A 26,168-nucleotide genomic window follows, 5' to 3' on the forward strand; every position below is an offset into this window, starting at 1 on the left:
TATAAGGCTACAAGTTATATAGATGACTTACATACAGAAAATAGAGTCCCGTAAATCGCAATAGTTTACACACGTGCTGGTGATTGCGAAAGTAGTCTAAGTCGTATATTTTTTTAAATACATTTTATATATACCTTTTATATAGAAAGTAATAAATTCTCAAGATTTGTCACTTAGGCCTCTTTCATAATTACTCGCACATACATTATATTCTACGAATTCAAGGATCGCGTTCCCGTTCGGTTTTAAATTATCTAAGGAAACCGATGCGCGTTCGTCGAAAGCAACGTCATTCCGCTCCCGCCATTTTCGGCTCGATCAGTGGAACTGTCGAGCAAAGAAACACAGTTTCCAACAATGTCATTCGCGATCTCAAGGACGAACAGACATCTTTACAAACATTCGCGGCGTGTTCGCTGTTATACTGTCCCCCTCGATCTCTCACGGAATTTTATTAATTTAACCTACATAACAAATATCCTCCGAAAGTATACCGCTTACTTACCCAATACCAACAGTTTACTCGTCAAAAACAAAACATCGTTCGTGTTATCATTTCGTTTTTGAGTCGATCAGAAAAAGAAACACCCTCATTTAAACACCTATTAAAATAATTAGTCTCTAGAAGAAGTTCATTTTCAACCGCACCGTTTCAACATTCTCTCGCTCACTCTCTCCCTCCCTTTCTCTCGTGCTCTCTCTCTCTCTCTCTCTCTAGAAGGAAATATCGAAGGATCATCAACGGTACAACAACAGTCCGATAAGAGAACTCTACCCGGCGCGCGATATTACGCACTTAAAGTAATTTGTACAGCATATTATTGCACATTGTCTCTCTCTCTCTCTCTCTCTTTCGAGGGGGCGAATGTGTACGCGGGGCTCTTTCCACTACTCAACAAGCACAAGAACGGTCATCTGGGAACGACGGTGGTCAACCCCTTTCGACCGTGGGACTCGTGGTGACCGTTGTTGTTTGTTTTGGTTGAATCTGTTCCGGATGGGCCGGCTGCGGCGGTCTTGCCGTGCATCGTACGCGCAGCAAACCGTACGGTAGCCAACCGTTGGTCGTGTGCACCGCTCTATTGTTCTTTCGGTTGTCCACCGCTTCACGTTGCGCCTGTAGCCGATGCAGCATCGCGCCGGCGACCAACGCGGAGATCACCGCGGACAGTGCCACCACGATGAACAGCGCGCTGAATCCAGGCATCGGCAGACAGATACCGTAAACCACCTCCTCGCGTATTCTACCTTGGAAGACCGTCACCGCTTCCGCGTGTGTGTCCGGGCTAAAGGCCAGATCCGCCTCGGAGATCACCTCGTATAGACCGCTCACACCTACGTCCGCGCTACGGATCTTCCTATCGGACACTACGACCGACCTCTTTCGTCTGCCGTTCGGAGACGAGAGAGGTGTCACCGGCATCGCGACGTTGTCACCCTCGAGGTTACGGGGACCATGCGGGAATTGATCCTGATCGCTCTCGTATCGCGTCACCCTCGGTGGATCCTGCAAGCAAACGGTCGGAAGTTTCAAGGGCGGATCGATTAACGTTCGTCGCGCTAGATATAGCGATACGAATGAAACAGGAAAAGTAATTATAGCCCGTTTAACCTTTTAGGTACTGAAAAGACATTGTAAGTGGGCGTCATTATACAGTAAATTTTTTATTAGTGATCGTAGGCTCTTCGGCACTGACAAGGAGACGTTCCCAGGTGTAATTTTTAATGATGTTTAGCATATAGCTTGGAATTTTGAAGCCAATGATATTTATTTCAGTCGCATATATCTATTAGTTTATGAAATATTTAATGTTCAGTGCCGAGGAACCATCGAACACTCGTCGAGGATTTACTGCAGTGGCTTCTCGTATTTTTCTACCTCTGGATTCTAGATAATTGAATTACACAACTAACATCAATTTGAAATCTTAATATACTGGGTTTTACACAACTTTTCGACCAAAAAAAACATCGAACCGAATCTACATAAAACAAATCGAAATAGTGGTAACTTTTTTGTCCGTTACTATACATGGGACTATTTGTTTTAAATATATGGTTTAAAAAATATACATATGAATACTATTAAAAAATGTATGAGTTAAGTATATTTACTAAAAATGGTCTCGAGAGATCGCCATCATCCGAATGAATCTCTTCGTCCTGTGTCTCGACCACCGGCGCTGGTAGCCGGTTGCTCGTCTGCGCCTGTGCCTTCGGTACAGACTTCTCGACTCCCAAGAAGTGACCCCCTATAGAGGTCATCTCGTCACCATCTTGAATGATATCGTCGTAAAGGGAGCCATCAGGTTGCTCGGCGGCCTCTCCTCCCACATTCTCGTTGTCCTTCTCGGCGCTGTTATTGTCGTCACTGTGAATGGTGGGCGGCGCTGTGGTCTGCGAGTATTGCGGTCGTATCTGATCCTTCCGTTCTTGAATGTAATGGCCAACAGACCCACTGAGTTGACAATGATCCAAACAGCCGTGACGACAGATCTCCACCTTGACATTGATCGAAACAACTTTAACATCTCTGTTCCTCCTAGTCATCGTTTCGTCAATATTTTTTTTTCGCACACGAATTCGCATAACAAATACCAGAGTGGTTTAACATTTTTTTTTTTGCTTCCGAATAAATTTACCAAAACCATTCGGTCAGGTGTTTAACAGTCAAACATTTGCGTTTTACATTCACGACAGACAGTCTCGATCGTTAAACACGTTACATTATTACGGACTTTTTATCCAGCAGTTAATTCTCGTCTCGATCGAGACACAAATTTCGATCCACTCGGACGTTGTTTACCTTGCACTTGATGTGTACGCTCAACGCGTCCGGGAACTTGAACGCGTGGAAGAACGCGTACGTGATGACGGTCGCCCGATCGTCGGAGCCCCGCGCCTTTAGGAACCGACTGATCATCTTCGGCCTCAGCACGCATCCGAACTCGTCGCTCAGCTGTATCGTGTGTCCGCCGCCGTCCGAGGCTACGCACGACTTGACACGCATGTCGAACTCACCTGCACCGAGGAAACTTACTTAACAAGGGAACTTACCAACAAGGAAAAGGCTCTAACTTTGAGTTATCGGTATCAATGAAACGCTTAGGGTATGTAGGCTTCTAAACTTCACAAATCATCCCCCTCCCCCCCCCACATAAGAGTAGATACTTAAAACTTTTCGACTTCTTTGCTTTTCAAGTTTTCCACGTGTTATGTGTCAAGTTGTCAAGGTTCCTTATGTTATGCAAAAGGTTGTAGCGTCGAGATAAATAAAGCAACGTTCATGGTTTCTATCGCGATGACCAGAGTTCAAAGACGTCCCTTCCAAAAAATTATTACTTAAGAACCCTAGTTATCACGGTAGAAATCATGGATATGGCACTGAGACACGGAAAACTTCGATAGTAAATAACTAAAAAACTTTCGAGTAACTGCCCCTAATATGAGGGAGTTGTATGCTTTGTAAAAAGGAAGATGTCTACTACATCTCCCAAAAGTTTCGGTACAATTGGCGACCCGGTCTTTCCTTGTTAGCGCTCGATTCCTTGGCCGATTGTTCACGCGAAGTTCGGCGACACATCTACGAAATATCCGTTGCTAGTTTACCTCTATAATCGTTAATAGCGACGACCAGGGTGAGAGTCGAGCCCAATGGTACGATCCCGGAGACCGGTGGCGCCCATGGTCCCTTGCCGTGTTGAATTTCCATCCAACAATCGACGTTGTCGCCTGCAATATCAATAGACTAGCACGCTTGTGTTTGCGCTTTAAAGGTAGGCGGGTCCGGCGCGGCGGTCGCTTTCTAGGCACGGCGTGCCAGGTGCAATTTATACATGTTGCATAAATTGATATTAAGTGGCGTGGCTGCGGTTCCACCTGTGGTCAACCGCGAGTGCACGAGTTACCGCGTACGGTCCCATCATTTACCTCGTATTAAACTCTTTTCACCGGGCGGGGGGGATCATCGTTTCTCCTATCCGCTACGTGTCCGTAGGCTTGTACACGGTAAAATGTGGCTGACGTAAAACTGCCCAGGCGCAGATTCAACTTCCACTTACGTTGCAATTGCTCTAGCCGTGTGTCAATGGATTTGCGGTACAGTTTAAGACCCGAGAAGGCTTTTACAATACCTAATTTAGAGGCTTCAATTCTATGTGCACTTGAGTGTTTTTATAGACAGTATTTGAAACAATTAGAGGATCAGATAGGTTTTGTAGTCGCTGTACTTGTAAATACGACGTTTAATATTTGAAAAGTTTTTCTGTACAAATGTTACTATTATCCGTTTAACGAGACGAGTCAGTAAAAATAACCAAAAAGTCCTTATCCAGCTACTGGCTGGCAACTGTCTATGTCCTTGTCCCACTTAAATAGTCATCACCTATCTTAGTTTATAGTTACTGACCCAATTCGTTGGATAAAATATAGGTGTTAGTAGGGTCAGTATCGAACGGAAAAAATATCAATTTCTCGAACCTATAGCACTTGTTTTGTTTCTTTTGCTTGGTGTGCGCAACAAGACCGTCCCTATTAGCAATCCTCTAAGTCCTTTGAGTTATTTGAAGGTTTTTTTTTACGTTTTCAAGTGAATTGTATGTGTTATATACGAGAGTTAAGAAAAATTTAGAAATTGTACCTCTGAAATCTAATTGTATTACGTCGAGATCAGCGATGACCATTGGTGGTTTAGAGGCAGTTTTCTCGTAATCGTTGAACCATTCGCATCGTAATCGCTTGGCCTCATCCCAGACCTCCAGCAGATCTTTGTCGTACTGAACGACAACGGTATTCTCGTAGAACTGTCCGTGCATGTCAGGCTTGGTACCACATCTACGGGGAAACGAAGTTTAGTTTTTAGATTAGCTTATCGGTTCCGTTTAAGTACCGAATGGGGTCAAACTTGTGGCACAACCGGCCGGTGGATGTTTCTTCATGAAACAACGAATTGAAAGGTTAGAATAATATTTTTGTAAGCGTAACTTCGCTTTTGAGGAAAATAACTATGAAAATTTTGTTGGGTACGCTTGCTATTTAATCAAACTCTGTTAATGTGTCTGTTCATTACTTACTGTTTCTACTTATTCTACTTGTAAACGTGATTGCATGCTTGTACAATTAATTTTCACAGTTTATTTTCTTGCAAACAAAACCATGGACGAAAACTTATTCTATTCAAAAATCACTTTGGCTCATATGTACCATATGTTTGGCCACCTTCTATGTACATATTATGTACATAGGTCAATACAATTTATGTATTACCGATTTTTGTTTTCGATAATACTAACGTTTTCTCAATTGGTAAACTGTGATATCTTTGTATATTGTTTTGCGTATTAGTAATATCTGTTTCTAAATTGTATTTCTAACTTCTTAATTAAATCCTGGGGTTATCAAAATTTTAATCATAGAATCTGATTTTTCAGGATTCGTTTATTTACATTTTATAAAAAAAAAGAATTAAGACATAGTAACATTCTCTAGGTAGCAATAGTTTTAATATACTTTGAAAAATGTTGAAAACAGAGATTACTTTGAAATGGTACTGAATATTCTTCAAAGCTAGAACTGTTTGCAAAATTGGAACATACTGATACTTTGGTAAAATTAATTATTACTACAATATAATTCCTATAGTTGCATAACGTTATGCATTTTTCGTGTAAATGAACAATGAACAATGCCCAATAAAATTTGTTCATACGAGGTTAAATTTTCTGAGAAAACCGGTTTACTGGATTTATTGGATAAGCGTAGAATGGAGGGCTTGGTTAAGACGTCTGTGCAGTATTCACTATTTCTACTTGTGCTAACGTTCAAGCACTTACATACATAAATGTGGGTGTATGATTTATCTTCTTCGCATTCTATTGCTTTTCTTGCTTAATTCTCTGTTTCTATTGAGCACTATACATTCCTATGTAATTGGATATCACAGAAAATAATTTCTTAATCACCCATACACATTCCATAGATAAATCACAGAGATCCTGGAAAAATCTTTATCTATTACTTCATAAAATTTCTTTCCATTTGTTTTGAAACATATATCCATATGTATACATATACAAGTATATCCATACATATACATGATAAGTAGAAATCACAGGTAACAGAAATAGATGTTATTCAAATAATATAAAGAAAAATTAAATTGATTTTTTCTTATAGAAATTTCGCATGAAAAACCTCAATATCATATTTTCGGAATATTTTAATGTTGCTACGGCTCTAAATGTAGATATCAACTGTTTTCAAAAGAAGTTTCGCACATAAAACTTAAAATTTCATTTTTGGAATATTTTAATGCAGCTACTCAAATTAGCTTATTATTATTGCCCTTTAGGTATACATTCGACGTAACGCTGAGAAACAAGAAATTCGCGGTACTGATAACAACTTTTTCTTATAATTATCATATTTTTATAGAAATTTTTAAAGAAATAACAATGCTTGTTAACGAACACTATAGCAGAAATGAAAAGAATAAAAACGTTACTGCGTCAAAAGAAAGATCTGAAGATTGTAACAGGATTTGATGAACTAGCCTTCTTTGAATGTAACACGAACTACATCCTAATTTATCTTACTGCATTAGAAATCGGTTTTAAAGTTTGAAGCACTTCCAAAGATTTATCTCAAGTGCACAAAATATAAACGAAGTACTTTAAACTTTGCTCACTGGTGTACGTTTACACCAGTACTGGCAAACTTGAAGCTTGTGAGCCAAAAAATAAATATTCATCACCAATAAAAGTAACAATAAATTGTCCGTCAGATAACTTCTAGTTAAGCTTCAATCCCTTATCCAATTACACTTTATCTAACATCATAAGTCGGAAACGTTCTGAGGCAAACGCTAAACACTCCAGGCGCAATCGATCTCAGGCATTAGGGTCTCCACGCGTCTTAAATCCTCTCATCTAGTCAAGCTGTAGACAGCCTGCCCATAAAGATGTTCCCGGTAGATAGATACGGTCCGGCGAATCAATGGGAATCTCACGGTCTTACCTCGCGTATGCTATCCGAAAGGAGAAGAAAGTCTGCCCGGTCGAAGGCGGAACGTAAACGCATCGCGGATCAGCGTGCTGGCCCTTGGATGAGACTATCCCCTCAAAGGGTTGGGAGAATGAGAGATGCACGTCCATGTGATCCTTTCCGCACATCACTTCGAGGGACTGTATGGCTGGCATTCCCTCTGGCCTCTCCAGCGGCCAAATGTCGCTGCTGCTACCGACGCTCCTCAAGCCAACCACCTGCGCATTCAACGAGTAACATTTTTCAAACTAGGTGTACTGGATGGCTCTATCGTCCACTCGACGTAGAGTCGTCTCGTGAAATAAGTTAACGATTATCTGTGTTTAACCCTTTGAGTACTGAATTATTTGAAGATTTTTATGCCCATGGGACGGATTTAATTTGTCGCTATATGGATTAATATGTAAAAGTAATAATGAATATAAATGAAACAAAATACAAATATTTATATAGAACAAGAACAACGCCTGCTTCTTAAATTCAGATGACGAGTCAGACTCGTCCACCGTAACTTCGCCCAAGTAAGCAGATGACGAGTCTCACTCGTCAAATGTACCCAAAAGGTTAATATAATGATCCGTCAAGATGCTGCTAAAATAAGTTAAGTCAAAAAAATATCGTCTCAGCAGTATAACGTTTATCATTTTTGCTAAATACAGACAGTTTAGAGGGAGCGTTAATTTATTTAAAAGAATAAATCGAAAAAAAACATGATTTTTTTGGGTGAAGGTCAGTTGAAGGTCAACACTCTTACATCGTTGCATTTGTTCTTTCTTGGATTATAACAATATGGCAACAGAAATGTGTGATCGAAATATGTAAAGAAAATATTGATGATCTAGATATCTCTAAAAAATAGCTTCGGAAGAAATGAATTTCCTGTCAGCGCATTGCGACCATCAAACGGTGCAACTCTGTACCGAAACATACTTTCATAACTTTATGTCCAAGTAGATATTCAGGTATTCCGCTTCTGGGAGACCACCCTGTATACAGGGTGAACCACAAATCGTGGTCAGTAGATATCATTAGATGTGTTCCAATGTACAGAACGAAATGTTTACAAACAGTGGGCAAGAGCTCAACATTGTAATATTACAGTTCGAATATTTTTTAAATCTTTTCTCGACCCAGATGAAAAGGAAAGTAACACATGTTATGTTATAATACTTATCGAATTCGTCTTGAAATCCTCTAACAGATAGGCATACAAAAATTACAGGTGTATTTGCAAAAGATTGAAGGTGACCTTGAAAAATCACGAAAAAAAAAGAGTTGACAAAAAATTTGCTATAATCACGTTAAGGCTCTCTTGAAACCATACTATACCTGATAAAAACATTTTCGATCAGACTGCTATTAACAGAGTAATCTCTACTGATCACGATTCGTGGTTCACCCTGTATACAATTACGTGAAAGTTTCAATTCTGACTACTGAGCCCTACCTTATCTCCAATTCCTCGATTATTTCTGTTACCTATGCGCATATAGGTTATGTCGGGATAATCTGACGCGTATGATACATGATCGAATACGTTTATAGATGCTTGCTTGCGGATCTATCATTAACCAGAGGCCCCTTATTGTAACGTGCCTAGTAGGACTCGACTACAATGGTCCACCAGGACCGAGTACCCAGAAAAATTGTACAGTAGTAGTAGCACCTTGAACTCGACGACCTCTCATCCTTTCCCGTTGACTCACCGTTCGCGAGTACCCGAATACCCGCGTGACTACCGCCTACGAATATTGTACAGCCGCCGAGCGTCCGAAAGTTACGCGCGTAAATCACGAGTTATAGCGGCCGTCACCGGTGGTCAGACCATTGTGTCGAAATTTATTACGAGTTTAGCAACTCTTCGCAGTTTACGTCTGTATCTGCCGGGGAATATTGTGTCCCCGGTGATTTCATTAAACTATCAGGCGTGAAATCGTTGGATGGATGAATATCGGGTACGCGGCACGCCTGGCGAATAGACGTCGAGGGAAGCACGGTAGAAACGCGGGTATTTGCGCGTTCGTGTCACTTCGAGCAAATGTACGGAAATGAACGTGAAAATATGGAGAACGTGAAGTTTTTGGAAGTTTGCTACGACCGGGCAATAGGATGGAGATTTTTGTGACACGTGACCGGACTTGCGCAAATATTTTTCTGAGCCATTGCCGTGTCTAATATATTAGTCAAGAATGAAAAACGAGTGCCAATGCTGTCATAAAAATTGGACAGCTGAAGGAGTTGCAATGACAAACTCGAATTTTAAAATTTACGAAACTTTTATGTTTTGAAAATTTAGCGCGACATATTCTTATTTATTGAAAGTACGTGCAACAAGTAAATATTGTATGATTAATGAAAACATTTTGTTTATAATTTTGTAATCTACTGTAATATACGTATGTGCATTGTGCATAGTGATTTCGGAAAATATTGTATACACATACTTTTTACTTATTGGTATTACCATAATTTTTTATTAAGGTAGTAGTCAGATTAAAAATTGCAAATATCAATTTGCTGAAAAGTAATATGTGTGTACCTACTACTTACTGTTCGCTAATTCTCGATTAATTTTATATAACAAATATTCCTATTAATAATAAATATCATTTATGAGAAAAGAAATACTCTATTTAATATTATAATTATATAATTTACGTAATCATTATTTTAATTTTTTCTTGTTTACGTAAAGTGAAAATCACATAAAGCCACAGATTAATAAGAAAACCTATACCGAAGATATGGATCATTCGGATTACGAATAAAATATTTATATTCCAAAAAAATATTAAATACACGTTCTATGTACTTAACATATAAAGTAAGAATTTAAATGTTTTAATTATGAATGTGATTTACCCATGATGCAAAGTACTTACAACTACACATAAGAAGAACATCGAACTACCATTTTACCAAGTATTAAAATCTTTATTTTAAATTGAAATCATCAAATTAATAGTTTTCTTAAAGCCTTAATCTTTATAAACTATTTGCACCAAAAACTTCAATAACGAGGTATCTGTAAAATAGCGTTATTAATTACATAACGGAATACTTATACATGTACTTAATCCGAATATCGACGTGTCGATATTCTTCGGGGTAAGTCGATGAACTGCAATACTAGAGGCACTTCTCAAAAGCTGATGTGTAATACTGTTACGAAGCAATCACCATAGAACCTATAAGACGGATGAGATCGCGAAAGATTAAAGCGTATCTATAGTCGGCCTGGTCTTACAATCTGCCTGGGATACAATCTGTAAAGTTTCACGGGCAAAGCGTGATGGTATTAAACGCATCTGATTGAGTAAGTGGATGGTAGAGACTGCGGTATAGTTACCTAGATCGGTATAATCGTTATAAAAGTTTTATGAGGTCAGTGACGCTCTGATAATCAAGAAAGACTCTATGTTCATGGACGAGGATCCTGATTATAAAATTTTCGAATCTGTTGCACATCTATCTTTAATTATATCCTTATTGGGAGTGAACAATTTCGTTCTATGTCGACAAAAATAATTATGGGATCAGGAATTTATACATTTTTTAAATAGTATGACCGCTGTTGTTAAGCCTAACACTAATTACAAATATATATTTTTTACACACCTATTTATTTATGGAATGAATCAAAAGTGGACGAGTAAAGGAAAACTGTTCACTTTTTGCGGATTTTCGAAACTCTGTTTCCTAAAGCGCACCATTTTTATAAAAATAATTTTTTGATTAAATCGGTACGTGTTACGGAAAATAATCTCATATAGTTTATAAAAAATTGTTTTCATTTGATTTCGGAGCTGTTGTTCCAAAGTTACACATTTCGCCAGCAACCTATGTTTTTTTGTGAGGCGTGTAGAAGATTAACCGTAATTGTAAAATTAAATTTTTACAAACGCTTATTTTCACAGTGGTGTTCCTCGTGAAACTATTCTTTGTCCAAACTGTCTTATTAAGAAAAAAAGAATTTTTGAGAACTGTGCTTAGAAGAAGAAATTCTTTCTGCAAACTGGTCCAAATATGTAATAAACTTTTTTTATAGGTGGTCACTTCCAACATATTAACAAAAGATAATTTCTTAAACTGAAACATATGACTTCCAAACTTTTGAACGACAGTGTACATGTGAATGGTAGTGGATTTCAAGCTATTTGTGATTTTTGGTAAACCAACCTGTTATCTTAAATTAACAACAAGAAACTTGTACATCGAACATTCTATCGTTCCTCATGTCATTGCGTTAATCCGATCCTTACTTTATGCGTATATTTCTCAAAGGATGCAAACCGTAAAACGTCTTAAGCTCGCCGCGAGAGATACTTAACAACCGCTGTAATAGACGGTCTATCGTTCATTACACGCACCGTTCAATGCATAGGAGGTTCCCTGTCGTGAATCTCGAAGTTATGATCGTGTATACACCTACTACATGCCGCCACTATCATGTAGATCATCCCAAGTCGTGCGCCCAGCCGGCAAGAGGCTGTGTGGCGTAAACGTGTACGCAGAGATCCGACAAAAAAATATTACAGCCTTCCAAGCGTTGCCAATGAGCGAAAAACGAACGTGATGCAAATCACGCGAACAGCTATAGAATATCTCCACCCGTAAGATCTCTTTCCGTGGCTCTATTTCCTGAACAATCTTGTCTATGATGAGACCCATCCGTTTGTATCTGCTATTTCCCGTATCTTTATTTTCAATCGAGGACCGCGGCGGCGTGGCGGCTGCCTTATTACGTTTATTGCAAACGCTCCGGCAATACAGTCGTAAAACAGATTTTTTCGGCGATTGCAATAGGACCATGGGCGTAGTCAGGTGAGCAGGGAGGGGCACTTGCACCCCTTAGAGGGAAAAATGTAACTTTTGAAGCCCTTTTTTGTGCCCTTCACCTCCAGAGAAAAATGGTATATTATATTAACTAATATTTTGTATGTAAAAATAAATGTTAAATATATTTAAGGTAATACAGTAAATCCTCGATGAGTGTTTGAAGGCTTCTCGGGAATGATAAAGACAAGTCCCTAGGTGTAACGCTGACTTTTCGATGAAATTTAGCACAGTGATAGAGCTTGGAATGCGAAAGCCAACGATATTTGTTTCAGCCGCATATGGTCATTAGTTCATGAAATATTTAATGTTCAGTTCTGAGCAGCCTTCGAACACTGATCGAGGATTTATTGTATATTTTAATGGATAACATTTTGATACAAAACTAGATGTATGAATGATGATTGGTCATTTATTTTCTACATATCAAATAATTTAACACCAAGAAGTGAACAAACCCGGTACCTTAGAACCTCTTCTCTTATCCGAACTAATAGGGAGACAAATCCATTCCGCTAAACAGTTTTTCGGGTATTTTCTCTAGAAGATCCACAATTCCATAATATCAATAAAAATAAACGAAACAATCCTTGTCCACTCGTTCTGTGCTTACACGATCTGTATTTCACAGTTGAGTTCTCCATAATCAAAGTTTTACTGTACTCGATCCAACAAAACGACTCGAACCGCAAAACGAGCTCTTTTCAAGATACCCACAAATCCCGAGAATTTCGAAGCCCGCGGTGTAACCGTTTCGTTACGGTGATTCTCGCGTGTGTTGCTGTTTTTTTTTTCCACTCGTGGCACATCGTCACACATCATCATACAGTCCCAGATGGCGTGACGGTTGGGGAGCAGGCCGTGGGAGGTTAGGCGTACCCCGAGGATTTCTAGAAATGTCTCCGTTCCCCGTGCATTCTTCAGGTTACGTCTTTGGGCGTATTACCTCGAACCCCGTGTGCTCTCACACGAGAGAAAGAAAGAGACCGAGAGAGAATCGGGGGGCCGCCGTGGCAGAAAATCCGCGACACGTACGCGCCCGGCCTCCGGCTAGCGATGCGCGTCGCCCGATGGAAGGTGTTCCCCGCGTTGCACACGTCGTCGTGCTCGCGCAATGCTGTAACGGGAGAGGCGTCTTTACCGCTGCATTAACGGTCGCCGTTTTTCGCGCAAGTGAAAACAAGTTTCTGCGCTCTTACAATCGCACTGTTAAATGACAACGTTTCATTAGAAATGATTACGCACCTGGCGGTACGCGGCGGAACCGGGGCTCGCGGAGCCCCGCGTTGTGTGCGTCTCTGCGTGATGTCGCCTAGCGAGCCTTGTTTTTCACCCGGGTGTCGATCTACTGGCGACTGTCGATTCATGCCTTCGTGATCCGTGTCGAGTATCTAACAGTGATTTTCGATGCTACTTGCGGATGTATCGTAGGCAAACGAAGGATTTATACAGGGTGTACCTGACAGTTGATGATGTGGTCCGTCGAACGAGTGGAGTGAGTCAAAATAACCAAAATATTCGCGTGTTATGCCTAGATATTGGTGACAATTGTTTGTGTTCCTGTCATATTTAAATACTAATCACCTCCTTTATAATTACTAGACTGCGGATTTTATCTATTTATAGCATGTAAGGCTCTGTAAAATATGATGAAGGAGAAAACTTTAATCGGGCACTACGAGATTTTGATTCTATTCTCAACACAATAAGATACTTAAGAGAAGAAAGAAACATCTACGTTTGTCTTTGACTGTATGAATTACTATAGAAAATCTGATTGTACATAAAAATCTGTAGATGAGGTATAGACCGTGGATTTTTATGTAGAATTGTATTTTATAAAGTAAGTCGTTAACCCTCCGAGTAATGGACTCGCGGGGCGTCCGGAGCCGGATCATTTCTGACTCACATCAATAGGTTACTAACTCAAAATCACGGTGGCTCGAGCTCGAGGTCCTTACCGACACTGTAGAAGTTTTGTCGACTAGATGGACAGCGAGTAAAAAAGTGTTTTCATGTAATGTCACACGTCGATCAGTTCCGGAATTACACAGACAGCTCCATCACTGTGTGCGTATTGCTCTTGCGAACGCATTACGTGTGACTCCGGCACCGTCCACGGAGGGTGAAGGCAAGACCAAATGGCAGGAATTTCGAGGATCGAGGATGTAACAATAGTTTTCGATGCTACTCTCGGATATATCGTAGGTAAATGAAGGATTTATGCAGGGTATACCTAACTAAGTAGTACACTATGTAGTAACAGGGGTTACTACACTGTGGACTTTTATGCAAAGTAACATCTAACAATGTAATTTGTAAAGACAAGAGCAAATGTACGAATTTCTGTCTTCTCTTGACTATCTTATTGGGTTCAGAATAATACAGGGCGTTCCCAAAGGGATGATATAACCGGCCGGGTGGTGATTCTAGATGCAAAAATAAGTCGAGAAAAGAATAAAATTTCTTCAGATGATGCTTCGTTTCCGAGATAATCGAATTTGAAAATTTGTTCGATATACGGGCCATAGAATGTGACATGGCTATCGCGTCTGTTCATTGTAGGCCGTTTCTACTTATTGTCAGCATAGATACACGTGATGTAGGTAAATTTTAAAATTCATTTTTCTTATACGTCTTAAATAAAAAATGTTATTCTTTTTTTTACTTATTCTTGCAGGTACAATCACCTCCTGCCCAGGTGTATCACGATTTTGGAGATAGTCTATATTAGAAAACTCGTAGCTAATAAAAGTTTTGTTGTTTATTGTATTTCAAAGAGCCATATATGGGCATAAAATATGCAGTCTAAGTATTACCATTGAGTCTTTTGGGGTTAAGCTGTGTCTTTTTTTGAAAATTATTCATGTTCCGATTCAGTAATTCAAGAATTAAAAAATGTATGGGGAGAGAGCTCTATGTTGGGTTCAAGTGAAGCTTACATCTCTGTTGATCTTTTTAGGGTATTGCACCTCATATCTCCAACTGTTCTCGCATACGATTGCAATTTGCTATTGTAATTGAAGAATTTATTAATGGATTCTTGGTTACAATAAGGTGTGTGTTTATAAACATATAAAAATAAAGTCCATACTCTAACACTATATTTCAGTGAGTTTCTATCATTGTTATACGTTCTTAAAATAATAATATATAAATTCAATGGTGTCTACCAAAACTGCTAAACCACTAAGAAACTGTAACTACCAAATAAAATCAATTACGACAAACATACATGTAAATTAACTTCATTATTTTCACGTATTAAAATTCCTCGCTAAAGTTACGTCCATGTGTTACGAAATGCTCTTTTAATAAATCACGGTGCATGATCTGATTAAAAAAGGAAACAGAGTCGTAGTTTAGGAAACTCTTGAAATCGCGAAGACGCTGGTTTGATCTCAGCCATCTATCAAGGTAAGGCAATGCGTTCGTGGCTTCGGACGAGCAACGAATAGCGAACGATATTTATATTATGCGGGGGCCAGGCTGGAGCAATTCGCGAGACATAGGCTTTACGATTCTGCGGCAATTCGTTGCAAACAGCGAGTGTATCAGTATTCCGAGTTACTCGAAAGCGGAGCACGCTGGTGGGTGAGTTTCCCATCGCAGCTCTTCTGGCGTTTGAATACTAATGCTCGTCTTTCTGCCCGATTGTACTCCTCGTGACACGCGGAAATAGCTTCCTCTGCGCCCGTTTATGCGCCCGTCTGTGCTCAAGACAAGCATCTATATCTTCGCGTCACGTTCTATTGGGTGCATACCGATAAAGACTTCGACGGTTGCTCATATTCGTAGCCTCTCTTTTCTTTTCTTTTTTTGCTTCGAAAGCTCTACTATTATTCGAGAAACAAAAACTCGTACGGATTGTCGTACAACTTTCAATCGACGTATCGACTGGTAGCTAATCTGAAAAGATATTTTAAAGGATAATTTTAAGTTATTTAGTTTTGTGTTTAAAGGATAATTTATTATTTAGTTAGTTTGTTTAGATTTATTATTGCAGGATAATTTCAAGTTATTCAGATTGTTTAGATTTCTTTTTAAAGGATAATTTAAAGTTCTTCGGTTTGTTTAGTATGGTTTTTGAAAGGCAATTTAAATTTATTTCCATGAAATTCTTGTGAAATCTTTTGAATTTTATACAATTAACTCACTTGTTTAATATATTTGACATTTTAATTTGATACTGTTAATACTGTTGATATCTATAGAAAAAATGTGTGCAAGTAAAATTGTTTGCTTGTATCTCTCTCTACAGACTCGGTTTAACCTATATTTCTGCACTTAAATCTTATCATTTCATTGATTTGCACTTACTTGCACGCTGAATATAGATTCTAGAAAGAAACGCGAGGATTCAGCGACAAGCAAAATAAAAAATATCTAGACAAAACAAGATTTTATTTGGTGTATAGAAAATAAATACTCATGAAAATATTCTATTTAAAAAATGTAGCAATAAAGTGCTTTGTTCCTATACTTCTATCATATGAGGCTTCGTTTTCGAGAAAATCGACAATGAAAAGTAATCTGAACGCGTGTATTCGTCATGGTAGTAAGTAGAAACGGACTGCAATGAACAGACGCGAAAGCCAAGTCTCATTCAATTGCACGCGTAACCAGCAGATTTTCAAAGTCGACTTTTTCGAAAACAAAGTGCCAAATGAAAAAATTTGATTCCACATTTTCAACTTAATTTTTAAGGTAGAATCACCCCCTACCCCGTTGTACTATTAGTTACATAAGACTCTGTATATGTTCTTTCCTTTTATAATCGTTTCATTTTTTCAATTGTAGTATTTCACATCAACAAATGACTGTATAGTATTTAAAATAATAAAACGATGAATTATTTCAATCAGAATAAAAAGTTATCCAAGCCTGTTATTGAGAATATGAATACATACGACTGTTATGAAAACTATTTAATAAACAGATCATAATCCATCCACATAGAAGACTGCGAATGTTTACCCAATTTTCCATTTCCACAAAAGTCTTTACAAAGGTCTTGACAAGAGTAACGAAGAGTTCATCGTAGTTCCTAAAGGTATCACTAACCCTTTCCAAGCTGAATTATTATTTTCAAACCATAAAAAGTATTTTTTTGTATACGGTTATATCTTGGATGTCAGAAAACAGAAAAATTAAGAAAATTAAAGAATTGTTCATAACCAAAAACGAACAATCATTGAACAACTCGTAAATAGTATTTTTAAGAATGTATCCATCTAACGGCAAAAAACTACACGACACGTTGTCATACTGAATCTCCAGGCCCGTAATATGTGCCATAAATGCTAAGTAAGTTGACGAGTCCAAGTGGAATTCTACGGTCGGAAAGGTTTAAATAAGAATCGAAATAGAAGTATTAAAGTGCATTGTCTTATTGTATTCAACAGAGCCATCCACGCCATGAATGCATAAACATCCGTGGCCCACAAATCAGTCACTTCGTCCATAAGTCGGAAACAATCATACTGTCGCCGAGTCACTCCTCGTCGGATGCGAAGAATTTCCCCCGTATCTTCACGTGTTCCACCGCTGTCGCAAGGGGGCACGGCCCTTTCCCGGAACGGCTAATAAATTCAACAGCCGCGAACAATATGGATGCGGAAGTGCATAAATTCGCAAGGAGCAAGCACGCGAGGGGACGACGTCGATTCCACCACTGTCGAGACCGCAATAAGAGGTCTCACTCTACGAGAGACGCAATACATGTAACGTTGCGGGGGCAATAGGTTGTGCGCCATGGGGTCTTGAATAACTTTCCGTGGAAGCGCGCAGGTGCAGAATGGGGGTGAACGGGAAAGGAGGGAAAAGAAGGTCGTAAGACACGCGTAACGGTACCTAGAGTAGGCAATATCCGCTTGCTTGTAAGCTGCTGCGTCTCCCGCTGCGTCATCGCATTGTCATCGAACTATGACGAATTTCTTCGCTGGGAGCCGTTCGAAGACGAAGACGAGCTTCGTCGATACGCCGCGGCGCGTCCCTGTCATTCGAGCTGGCGTACCCCCTCCCCCAAGCTGTTCCATCGCTCCGCTGGTGGTGCTGCTCTTCCCGCGATTTCTCATTCTGAACGGTACCTTTACTTATTAGAGTTTGACTCCTAAGCCCGTTAGCCTTTAATTAAGGGATCCACGGAGCCGCGCCGCTCCGCCACGTCAGCAAACATACTTGAAATTATGGCCCATTATCGGAATTGCCGGCCGAATCTCCGCACGATCTACGGCTTAATTGGTCGACAAAAGGAAGGGCCCCGGCCAGATAAGAGACAGAACCCGCGGCGAACCCGTGTGAATGGGCGGCGTAATGGCCGCTGGCTTACGTACAGGTATTTCAAGCATCCGTGTTTTAGTTAACAGGGGTTTTGCGGTTTGACGGTTTAGTTGTTGCGTCCCGATCGTTTTCACTCCACATATATGAAGTTAATTTACAGAAAATTGAAACACTGATAGAGAGACAACTGGGATTAATTAAACCAGTGACATCTGAAAGCAGTGGGTACATCGAATAATCGCGCAGTTAACTTCAAGACACTATTGGTGAGTTTGTGGAACACACAATTTGAATTTTTTAAACTGTCCAGGTTACAGAAAATGTATTAAAAAAGTTTTAATAGTTAATTTACACTTTTATATTTGTGTCATTTACGTGCTGTTACTAGAAATTTACCAAGTATCCAAATACTCTTAAGCGGTAGTGCATATATGTGGCCACGATTTGTTTTTCATTGGTATAGTTGTTGGTAGAAGGTCGAATAATACCTAATGTTACTTAATCAGGAATAAAGAAAAATTACTGCTTTTTACTACGAGTCTCATATAAATTATCTTTTAGAATACTTTTCTTGCTTTTAGTGCTGATACTAACGGACATTGACTGCCCTCTAGTTGTGCATTCCTTGAAAAATGCACACTTTTTACTGTTGGTCTCGTAATTCAGGAGCACTTGTACAGAAAAAGTGTTGAAATAGACTAACTGTTGCATTCATCGGATTAAATAGGGAAACTTTTTCATCTTATAACCTAACAACGCCTTATATGTTTTGCTATGTTGAAGGTTATCGAACATTGCTGTTCGAATGTAGCGATCGTACATCTGTTGCGGAACGAGAAAAAAGTATCAGATCGCTAGACTGAGATTCGAAGTCGGAGCTTATGCTTACCAGCCGACGGTTTTAATAAATTACAGGAACTAGGTCGTCGACGAGTTCGTTTTTTTTTGCTCTAGCGTTCAAATTCGTGATCTACATTTCACCTTGGTGGAAAGAGGTTATAGAAGATAAACTGATCGCAGAAATTGTGTTACTATTTAACGAACGGTGGTTATCTTTATCACAGAATATATTTCCGGTTCGAATACCGTGAAGTATACATGGTAGAGTTTACTTGTGGTACAATTGGGTGGGTGAATGTTCCTGCGTGATAAAACAAATAGAAAATGTAGCTTACAATTTTTGCAAAGAGGGCTTCTTCTTCGAGAAAAATAACTGTGAAAAGTGATGGCGTGTATGTGTTGAATAGGACTCGAGTTGATGTGTGTTTTTTCATTACTTGCAGTTTTTACTTATGGTAAACACGATGCATGTGTATAAAAAAATATATTCCGTATTTTTGACTTGCAGTACATCCTCGATGAGTGCTCAAAGGCTCCTCGGCAGTAAACATGAAATATTTCATAAACTAATGGCCATATGTGGTTGAAACAATTACCATTGGCTTCAGAATTCTAAGCTTTATCACTATGCTAAACCCCATTAAAAAGTCAGCGTCGCATCTGGGGATCTCTCCTTGTCAATGCCGAGGAGCCTTCGAACACTCATCGAGGATTTACTGTAATTCTTAACCATAAGACCAGTTTTGGTCCAGTTTATTATGAATACAGTTAATTTTCCAATTTTAATCTTTATTTTCATTATATTTCTTTTTACAAATACAAGGTATCCACTACTTTGTCAGAAAGTAAAATAACCTCAGCCAGTTATCATTCAATTATTAGTTTTCTGATTATGAAATCTGTTTTTACACTTTGGACTTTATGCCATGGTATAAAATGTTATGTCGCACCATATTAATGGACAATAAATATTTAATAATGCGTGCATTGAATTAGTAAATGGAAACTTTGGTGTCATAAACGAGAAATCAAATTTTAGTGTTAGACATGAGCAGATGTTTATTTCTTATCGAAGGATTCTCATCGAATAATTCCTAGTTTTGCATATATTTGAATTTAATGAACCGAAGGGAAATAAACCAAACCTTGGAAGAGATAAAATATTATTACGTTATTCGAACGAAGCTTCGGAAAAGTTACGACTCGCAAATGATAATTCGTATGCGGTAGTTTTACCCGTGAAACAGTAATTTATATTCAATCCAAATGTACACCATCAGAATTAATGGTTTTCTCCTAACGAAGTACTGAAATATCATATTTCTTCAAGAAAGCACGAGTGCTTTTTAAAAGCACTTGGATGCCAGAAGAGTTTCAGTGTCTTACGAAAAGCACAGTGATGATAGTTGATGTAGTAGGATTACATAATTCAGTTCAGCTAAGTTTATGACAACCCAATTTAAATTCAAACGAAACATGTATTCATAATTCTTTCTTCGATACCATACTAGGGGAAACCTGGTCGAATAATTAACAAAAAAATTGATTAACGCTCAGAAATTACACCCCATTTCAGTGTACGTAAATACCACAATAGTACAAATTGACATTTTGAATTTTTGACGATTTACACGTTAACGCTATGGCGGTCTCTGGGAACCGACACTAAGAAAATTATACTTTATAGTAATCCATATAATATTGAAAAATATGTTTACACCTTTTTAATGGATTTTATGGAAACATTTTGAACAATAATAGGGTTACCCTTTACGTGTATTATAAAAAGTTACGACTTTCTTAGTCAAATTTCTGGCTATATGTATTTTCCTAAATGGACGGTAGGTACAGCAAAATTGGTTCCGCGTTTAACACTTTGACTGCCACGTCACCCAAATATGGGTGACACGTACATTGCAAATAATCTGGATTATTTAAATATTGTTATAAAATTTGTGCGTAAAATTAAGATCGCAGTATAATTTAAAACATGACCAACAGCCTCTATTAACTATACGCATATATTTTCGACAATTTATGACTTAAAAAACGAGATAAGTTGTGTCTGACTACGTACGGCCATTTTCACTGTGACAGTCAATGTGTTAACGTGTTAAAAACTTGAAGAGAATAAAAGTAATTTAAACTCCTAACATTGGAACTTTCGGATAAAATTTCAGACATTCAAGATCAATAATGGCAAACGTGAGAAAATCTTTTTAACTATGAAAAACAAATTTACACCAGTGTGGTGTCTGGGGGCTAATCAAAAGAATTTAGAATCACACAGCACTATTACATATACTAATTAGCTTAAACAGACATCGTCCATTACATTAACATTTCTAATCTCGGTTCACCAACGACCATTTGAATATCAGCAATATCATGTAATACAACCATTTCGATTAAGAACCTGATATTTCTTTTCAGTTCGCGCAAACTCGGTGACCAGGAAAGCTTTAACTACTTTCATCCGGCCCGCGTGCGATACCTATTTGCTGGAATTGTAATTAACATTTCTATATAGACGTTTCTCATGCAGGCTTTATATAGGCTAACCGTTAGGCCAATATTGAATTACATTTTCCATGTGGGTCTATCCTCGTGCTTGTATTGTTCTTTCTCTTTCTCTCTATCTCTGTTTGCCTACATTAAGCGAGGTGTGTGTACGTTCGGTAACTGTCGTTCACTCACCATATAGATCATCATACGTAGCAACCTCCACACCCCTGGCATCCTGGAGGTCCCAGCCTCTCACGATGAGATACGCTTCCCTGTAAAAAAAAGAAGACAAACGTTCGTCGTTATGGTATCCGCCACAATTTTCTAATCGTACAGGATCGGTCAAGCTTCACCGTAAGAAAGACAAACGTTCGTCGTTAAGGTGTCCGCCTTAATTCTCTAATCGTATGCAAGCCAGTCGGGTCTGGTCTGGGTAGGAACTCGCAGCCGGATCTATTTTAATTTATCCGACCAGCATGGTCTAGCGAGCAAATTAACTGAACACCGTCCGCCAGGTCGCGGTTCGAATCCCAAGGAGGTCTCACAGCGCAAAATTGATTTGCTGAGAGAAATCATGGTTATGGGGTTTCGAGTGTACGTGTACCCGATCTATCCTCCGGTATCAGGATACACGACAGTCGCCATCGGGCGCGGTTAAATACACTGATCGATCGAATTCCGAGACTTTTGTAACTGATAAAAAAAGTTTTAGATACTTACGAAAGTTTTCGCACGTTTCAATCGAAAAATAAGTCACAATGTTTTGTGATTTGAATAATTTCTAAGTCAGATATTTGGACGTTCATGAATAATTAATTAGTTTTGGACTCTTCAAAGATAAAAAGAGGGTCCTGGGTTTTAAAGCCAATTAATACTGTAATAATAACAGTGACTGCGAATAAAAAGTGTAATATTTAAAGCTTTCATAAGTTTATGAAATAATTTAATAGATTGCTTATTAATAAAAGTGACTGTGAGTAAAAAGTGTAATATTTAGAGCTTTCAAAAATTGATGTAATCAATTAATGTATGAAATAAATACGGCTTGAAAAATCGAAAGGCAAATATCTGGGAATATCTGGAGCGTCCGATTATTAAACAGCGGGTGATCGAGTTATGAGAGCCGCAGTACGAAAAATATTTTCCTTTTTTGTCTTCGTGTAGAAATAAAATCGCAATATCAAGGTTTTTATCCTGGATAATTTTTAATTAACAACTGTGCATCGAAAATATACAGAAAAATTAAACCTGGCTTGTTCAATTATAAAAAAATATAGTTAAAATAGTGAAATTGTTCATTTATGCAGGTGGCTCGAATAATTTGATTACCTACCCACTATATTATGTGCATCAGGCATTTAATACCGTCAGATTTAACCGTGATGTTGGACTTTAGTAGCGCAAGCTAGTTACTCGTCTCCATTCCTCTGTATTTATCATAAAACAACAATTTAACGACCCAACAAACATAACAAATAAACAGACATGTAAAGTGTCAAAGAAAGAAAAAACAAAACTGTCCCGTCGACACTTATCAGTACCATCCATAGTAATAAAACTCATTTCACTTCATCTGGTAAACTACCAATAAACATCACGTAAATCTATTTCCTTTGACGTATTGCATGTGTCGTCTAGATCTCCGCCTTTCTATTAGACCAAGCATGATTTATGACTCTAATAAATCTATTAAATCATGTTACAACAGTGAATACAAAATAAACACCGGTAATCGGTACATAATAAATCGCGATAAGTGGCTCTCGCCTAACCGATCGTCTTCTATATATTTTCATACCGGTATTTGCTATCCTTGATTACCCGTTGACCCGCCCGATGATTATCGTTCGACTGTTGCGTCGATTTATCGGCGCGAGATACGCCGCGATAACGAAGCGTCTAGCGTTGTCTTTATTCGAAATTATGCCGTACTTAAATGCGACCATAGAAGGCGAGGAGTTGGGGGAAAATTACAAGCAACAAGTTTTGTTGTGTAACCCACTTTGCCAACCGATGCTTTGTTGATTAGGACGTAGTCGAAACGCAAGTACGTATACATATACATAGTTGTTAATGAATCGATAAACTGGTAGAGGTTACCGGTCCGGCCGGTTTCCCCCAGTTCCTCCGAGTATCTTCTAATGCTGGTTTCGCGTACCGTAAATCCACGCTCGAACCAGCAGCGGGACCGGTACACTTTACTCGAACACGACAATATCTCGTTCAGCGGCCCGTGTCGCCCATCGGGCGCGAATAAACGAACGATAGAGGATCGTAATTACAAGGTAGACCGTACACCATTTGCTCGGCACGCATCTTCTTAGACAATGAACATGCACACGTAGGCTTTGCACGCTAGAGTAAACACAGGGAAGATCGGTACCGATCAGGTCGGAATTTTAATTTTGTAACATGGCGAGAATTAATCAGGGACAGGGGCAATTGATAGCGAGGATCCCGTGGGGAACGGGAAACGATGATCGGAGAAAAAATAAAATAACTTAATGACCGCACAGATTGGCTAGAAACCTGTTCCACGTAACCATTCATAAAGCCACGACGACTCTCTCGTCCCGTAAAGCATTTATTGGTTACTTAAGACGATTGGGGCCTTTTGTCGGGGTCGTATTCGGCGGCGTAGATCAATCAGCACGATATACACGGGCCAGCTGTGTATGAATTCTCGATTAGCTTTACAACTGTCGCGAGAATCTATAATACGCTTCACTCATCGCGTCGCGAAATCGCTTCGAGCGTGATCAGCGTTGATTGTCCAGAGACATTTGCGGCTGGACGGTGTCCGCCAGGTTTTTTTTTTGACGGATTAAACGCATCGCTTGGCAGAGGTTTCGATTGACAGGGGATCGACTTACAGAGCTCATTCTCTTAAGGGGGAGCCTGGTGTAAACAACTAAAAATGAAGGAATTTTTGGGAATTTATCGTGAAGAAAGTGTTCAATCAGTCTCTTTGGAACTTTCTGAATACTTTATTGTACGATTAAACTGAATACAAAAATTTTTATTTTCACGATAAATCGATAAATATTATGGTTGGGTTATTCCACGACAAGCGGATCACTTTTGTACACGATAACTGGGATTTTAAAGAGAAAAGATCAGAGAATACGGGCATATTTAATAAAATTTTTTAATTTGTCATCTAGGGATCAAATTTACAAAACAAAAACATTTTTAATATATTTTCATTACAAAAGTAACTTCACATACAAAACAAACAATTTATTACAAAGAACGATCTTTTATTATCAAAACGAAACAAGAATAAAGTTCTTATGTTCAACAGTTACTGTGATAAAAATTCTTTTGTGATGCTGGTTTTCGTAAAAATCGAGGAAAATTGTTAACTTTGACGGTCTGTATTGTTTAAACAACTCCTAATCCAACAAAATGATGACTTAAACCTTTTCACATGAAGTATAACATATAACATATTTCAATTTGAGGAAAATTCCTTATCTGCAGCCCGAGAGCAAAAAAGGTGTTTCATGCCGGGGTATGTAATTAAAAGAATATTTAACCAATTGACTCAGCCTTGCATGTACATATTCTTTAACATATTTTTCACAGCATGAACCTATTTTGAAGCTAAAAAATGCAAAGTTAAAAAAATTATGAAATTTTTTAAAAGCCAGGCAACTTTTTTCAAGTAAGAAATCTTAAAAAATATGATTTATGGAGACAGTAAAATTATAAATGTAGGTTCGTGTTGTGAAGAAGATGTGCATGCAATGCTGGGTCAGTTGGTTGAACATTTTTTGAGTTACATTCTCCGGCGCGGAACACCTTTTTCCGTTCAGGGGCTGCACATAAGTCCTTGTAACTATAATATTTATAGATTTTACGTGAAAATAAAATTTCTTGAATTTAGTTTAATTTCACAATAAAGTATTTTTAAAGTTTCAAAGATATTGGTTCAATAATATCTTTACAAGAAATTCTCAAATATTCAATCATTTTTAGTCCGTTTACACCAGGCTCCCCCCTTAACGACCGAATGGACGCGACTTGCGATACGACTGTTTACGAGCGATTTGCTCTTCCGTCCCAATTTCGGGTTACCACCACCTCTGGTTCCTATTGGCCGTCTAACAACAAATAGTTCGACAAGTTTTTTGTTTTCATTGTGCTCTAAGTACCTACTCTTTGAGCAATAAATCTGATAATCCATCCTGGCCTTCTTAGGACGCATGTGTTTTTTTAGTCGCCACGTGGATGAAGTTCTCATGTATTAAGGTTTTTTTTTGGAGGGGGAGCAGGACTTTAATCCTATCGGGGGCAATGTTTTTGTGGGAACTCCGGGGAATCCAACGGACTGTATTCTTTAGAAACACGATCGTCGATCCAGACGAACTGACCGCAACCCGACTTCCTCGAGTTTTTTTCTCGCCTTCTTGCTCGTCGGCTTTCGCTTCGATCCATTAACCGTATGAACGATACAAGATTCCATTTTGATTCCCGATTACGAGGTTCGAAAGTTCAAGAGGCAATTTTTATTGCTTTTTGAATGAGTGGTTTCAATATACAGGGCGTGTTCGGCTACTTGTGTCGGGAACTTCATTGGACAATTCTACGTGTCCAGATGAAACGAAAATCAAGAACGATGAAATTACGTCGAAGACCTTGTTTCCAATTGATTAACAGTT

General features: G+C 38.7%; 1 protein-coding gene across 1 annotated transcript; it reads right to left on the reverse strand.

Annotated features, from left to right (window-relative positions):
• Positions 1-931: 931 nt before the first annotated feature.
• Positions 932-21,741, reverse strand: LOC107190556. Its single transcript, XM_015579373.1, has 7 exons — positions 21,697-21,741; positions 7,015-7,259; positions 4,640-4,833; positions 3,610-3,732; positions 2,807-3,021; positions 2,116-2,502; positions 932-1,507 (listed from the first exon to the last, which is right to left on the reverse strand). The coding sequence occupies exons 1-7, from the start codon at positions 21,736-21,738 to the stop codon at positions 932-934; spliced, it is 1,782 nt and encodes a 593-aa protein (XP_015434859.1). The 5' UTR covers positions 21,739-21,741.
• Positions 21,742-26,168: the final 4,427 nt, after the last annotated feature.

This window comes from Dufourea novaeangliae, unplaced genomic scaffold, assembly GCF_001272555.1.
Source record: "Dufourea novaeangliae isolate 0120121106 unplaced genomic scaffold, ASM127255v1 scaffold187, whole genome shotgun sequence".
Taxonomy (NCBI): Eukaryota; Metazoa; Arthropoda; class Insecta; order Hymenoptera; family Halictidae; genus Dufourea; species Dufourea novaeangliae.

Bases quoted from the DNA above. Each gene is read 5' to 3' on its own strand.
- LOC107190556 (XM_015579373.1), bottom strand. From the start codon at position 21,738: ATGCCAGGGGTGTGGAGGTTGCTACGTATGATGATCTATATG. The intron at 7,260-21,696 runs GTGAGTGAACGA...TTGAATGCGCAG, and splicing joins TACGTATGATGATCTATATG to GTGGTTGGCTTGAGGAGCGT. The intron at 3,733-4,639 runs GTACAATTTCTA...TTGATATTGCAG, and splicing joins AATACAATTAGATTTCAGAG to GCGACAACGTCGATTGTTGG.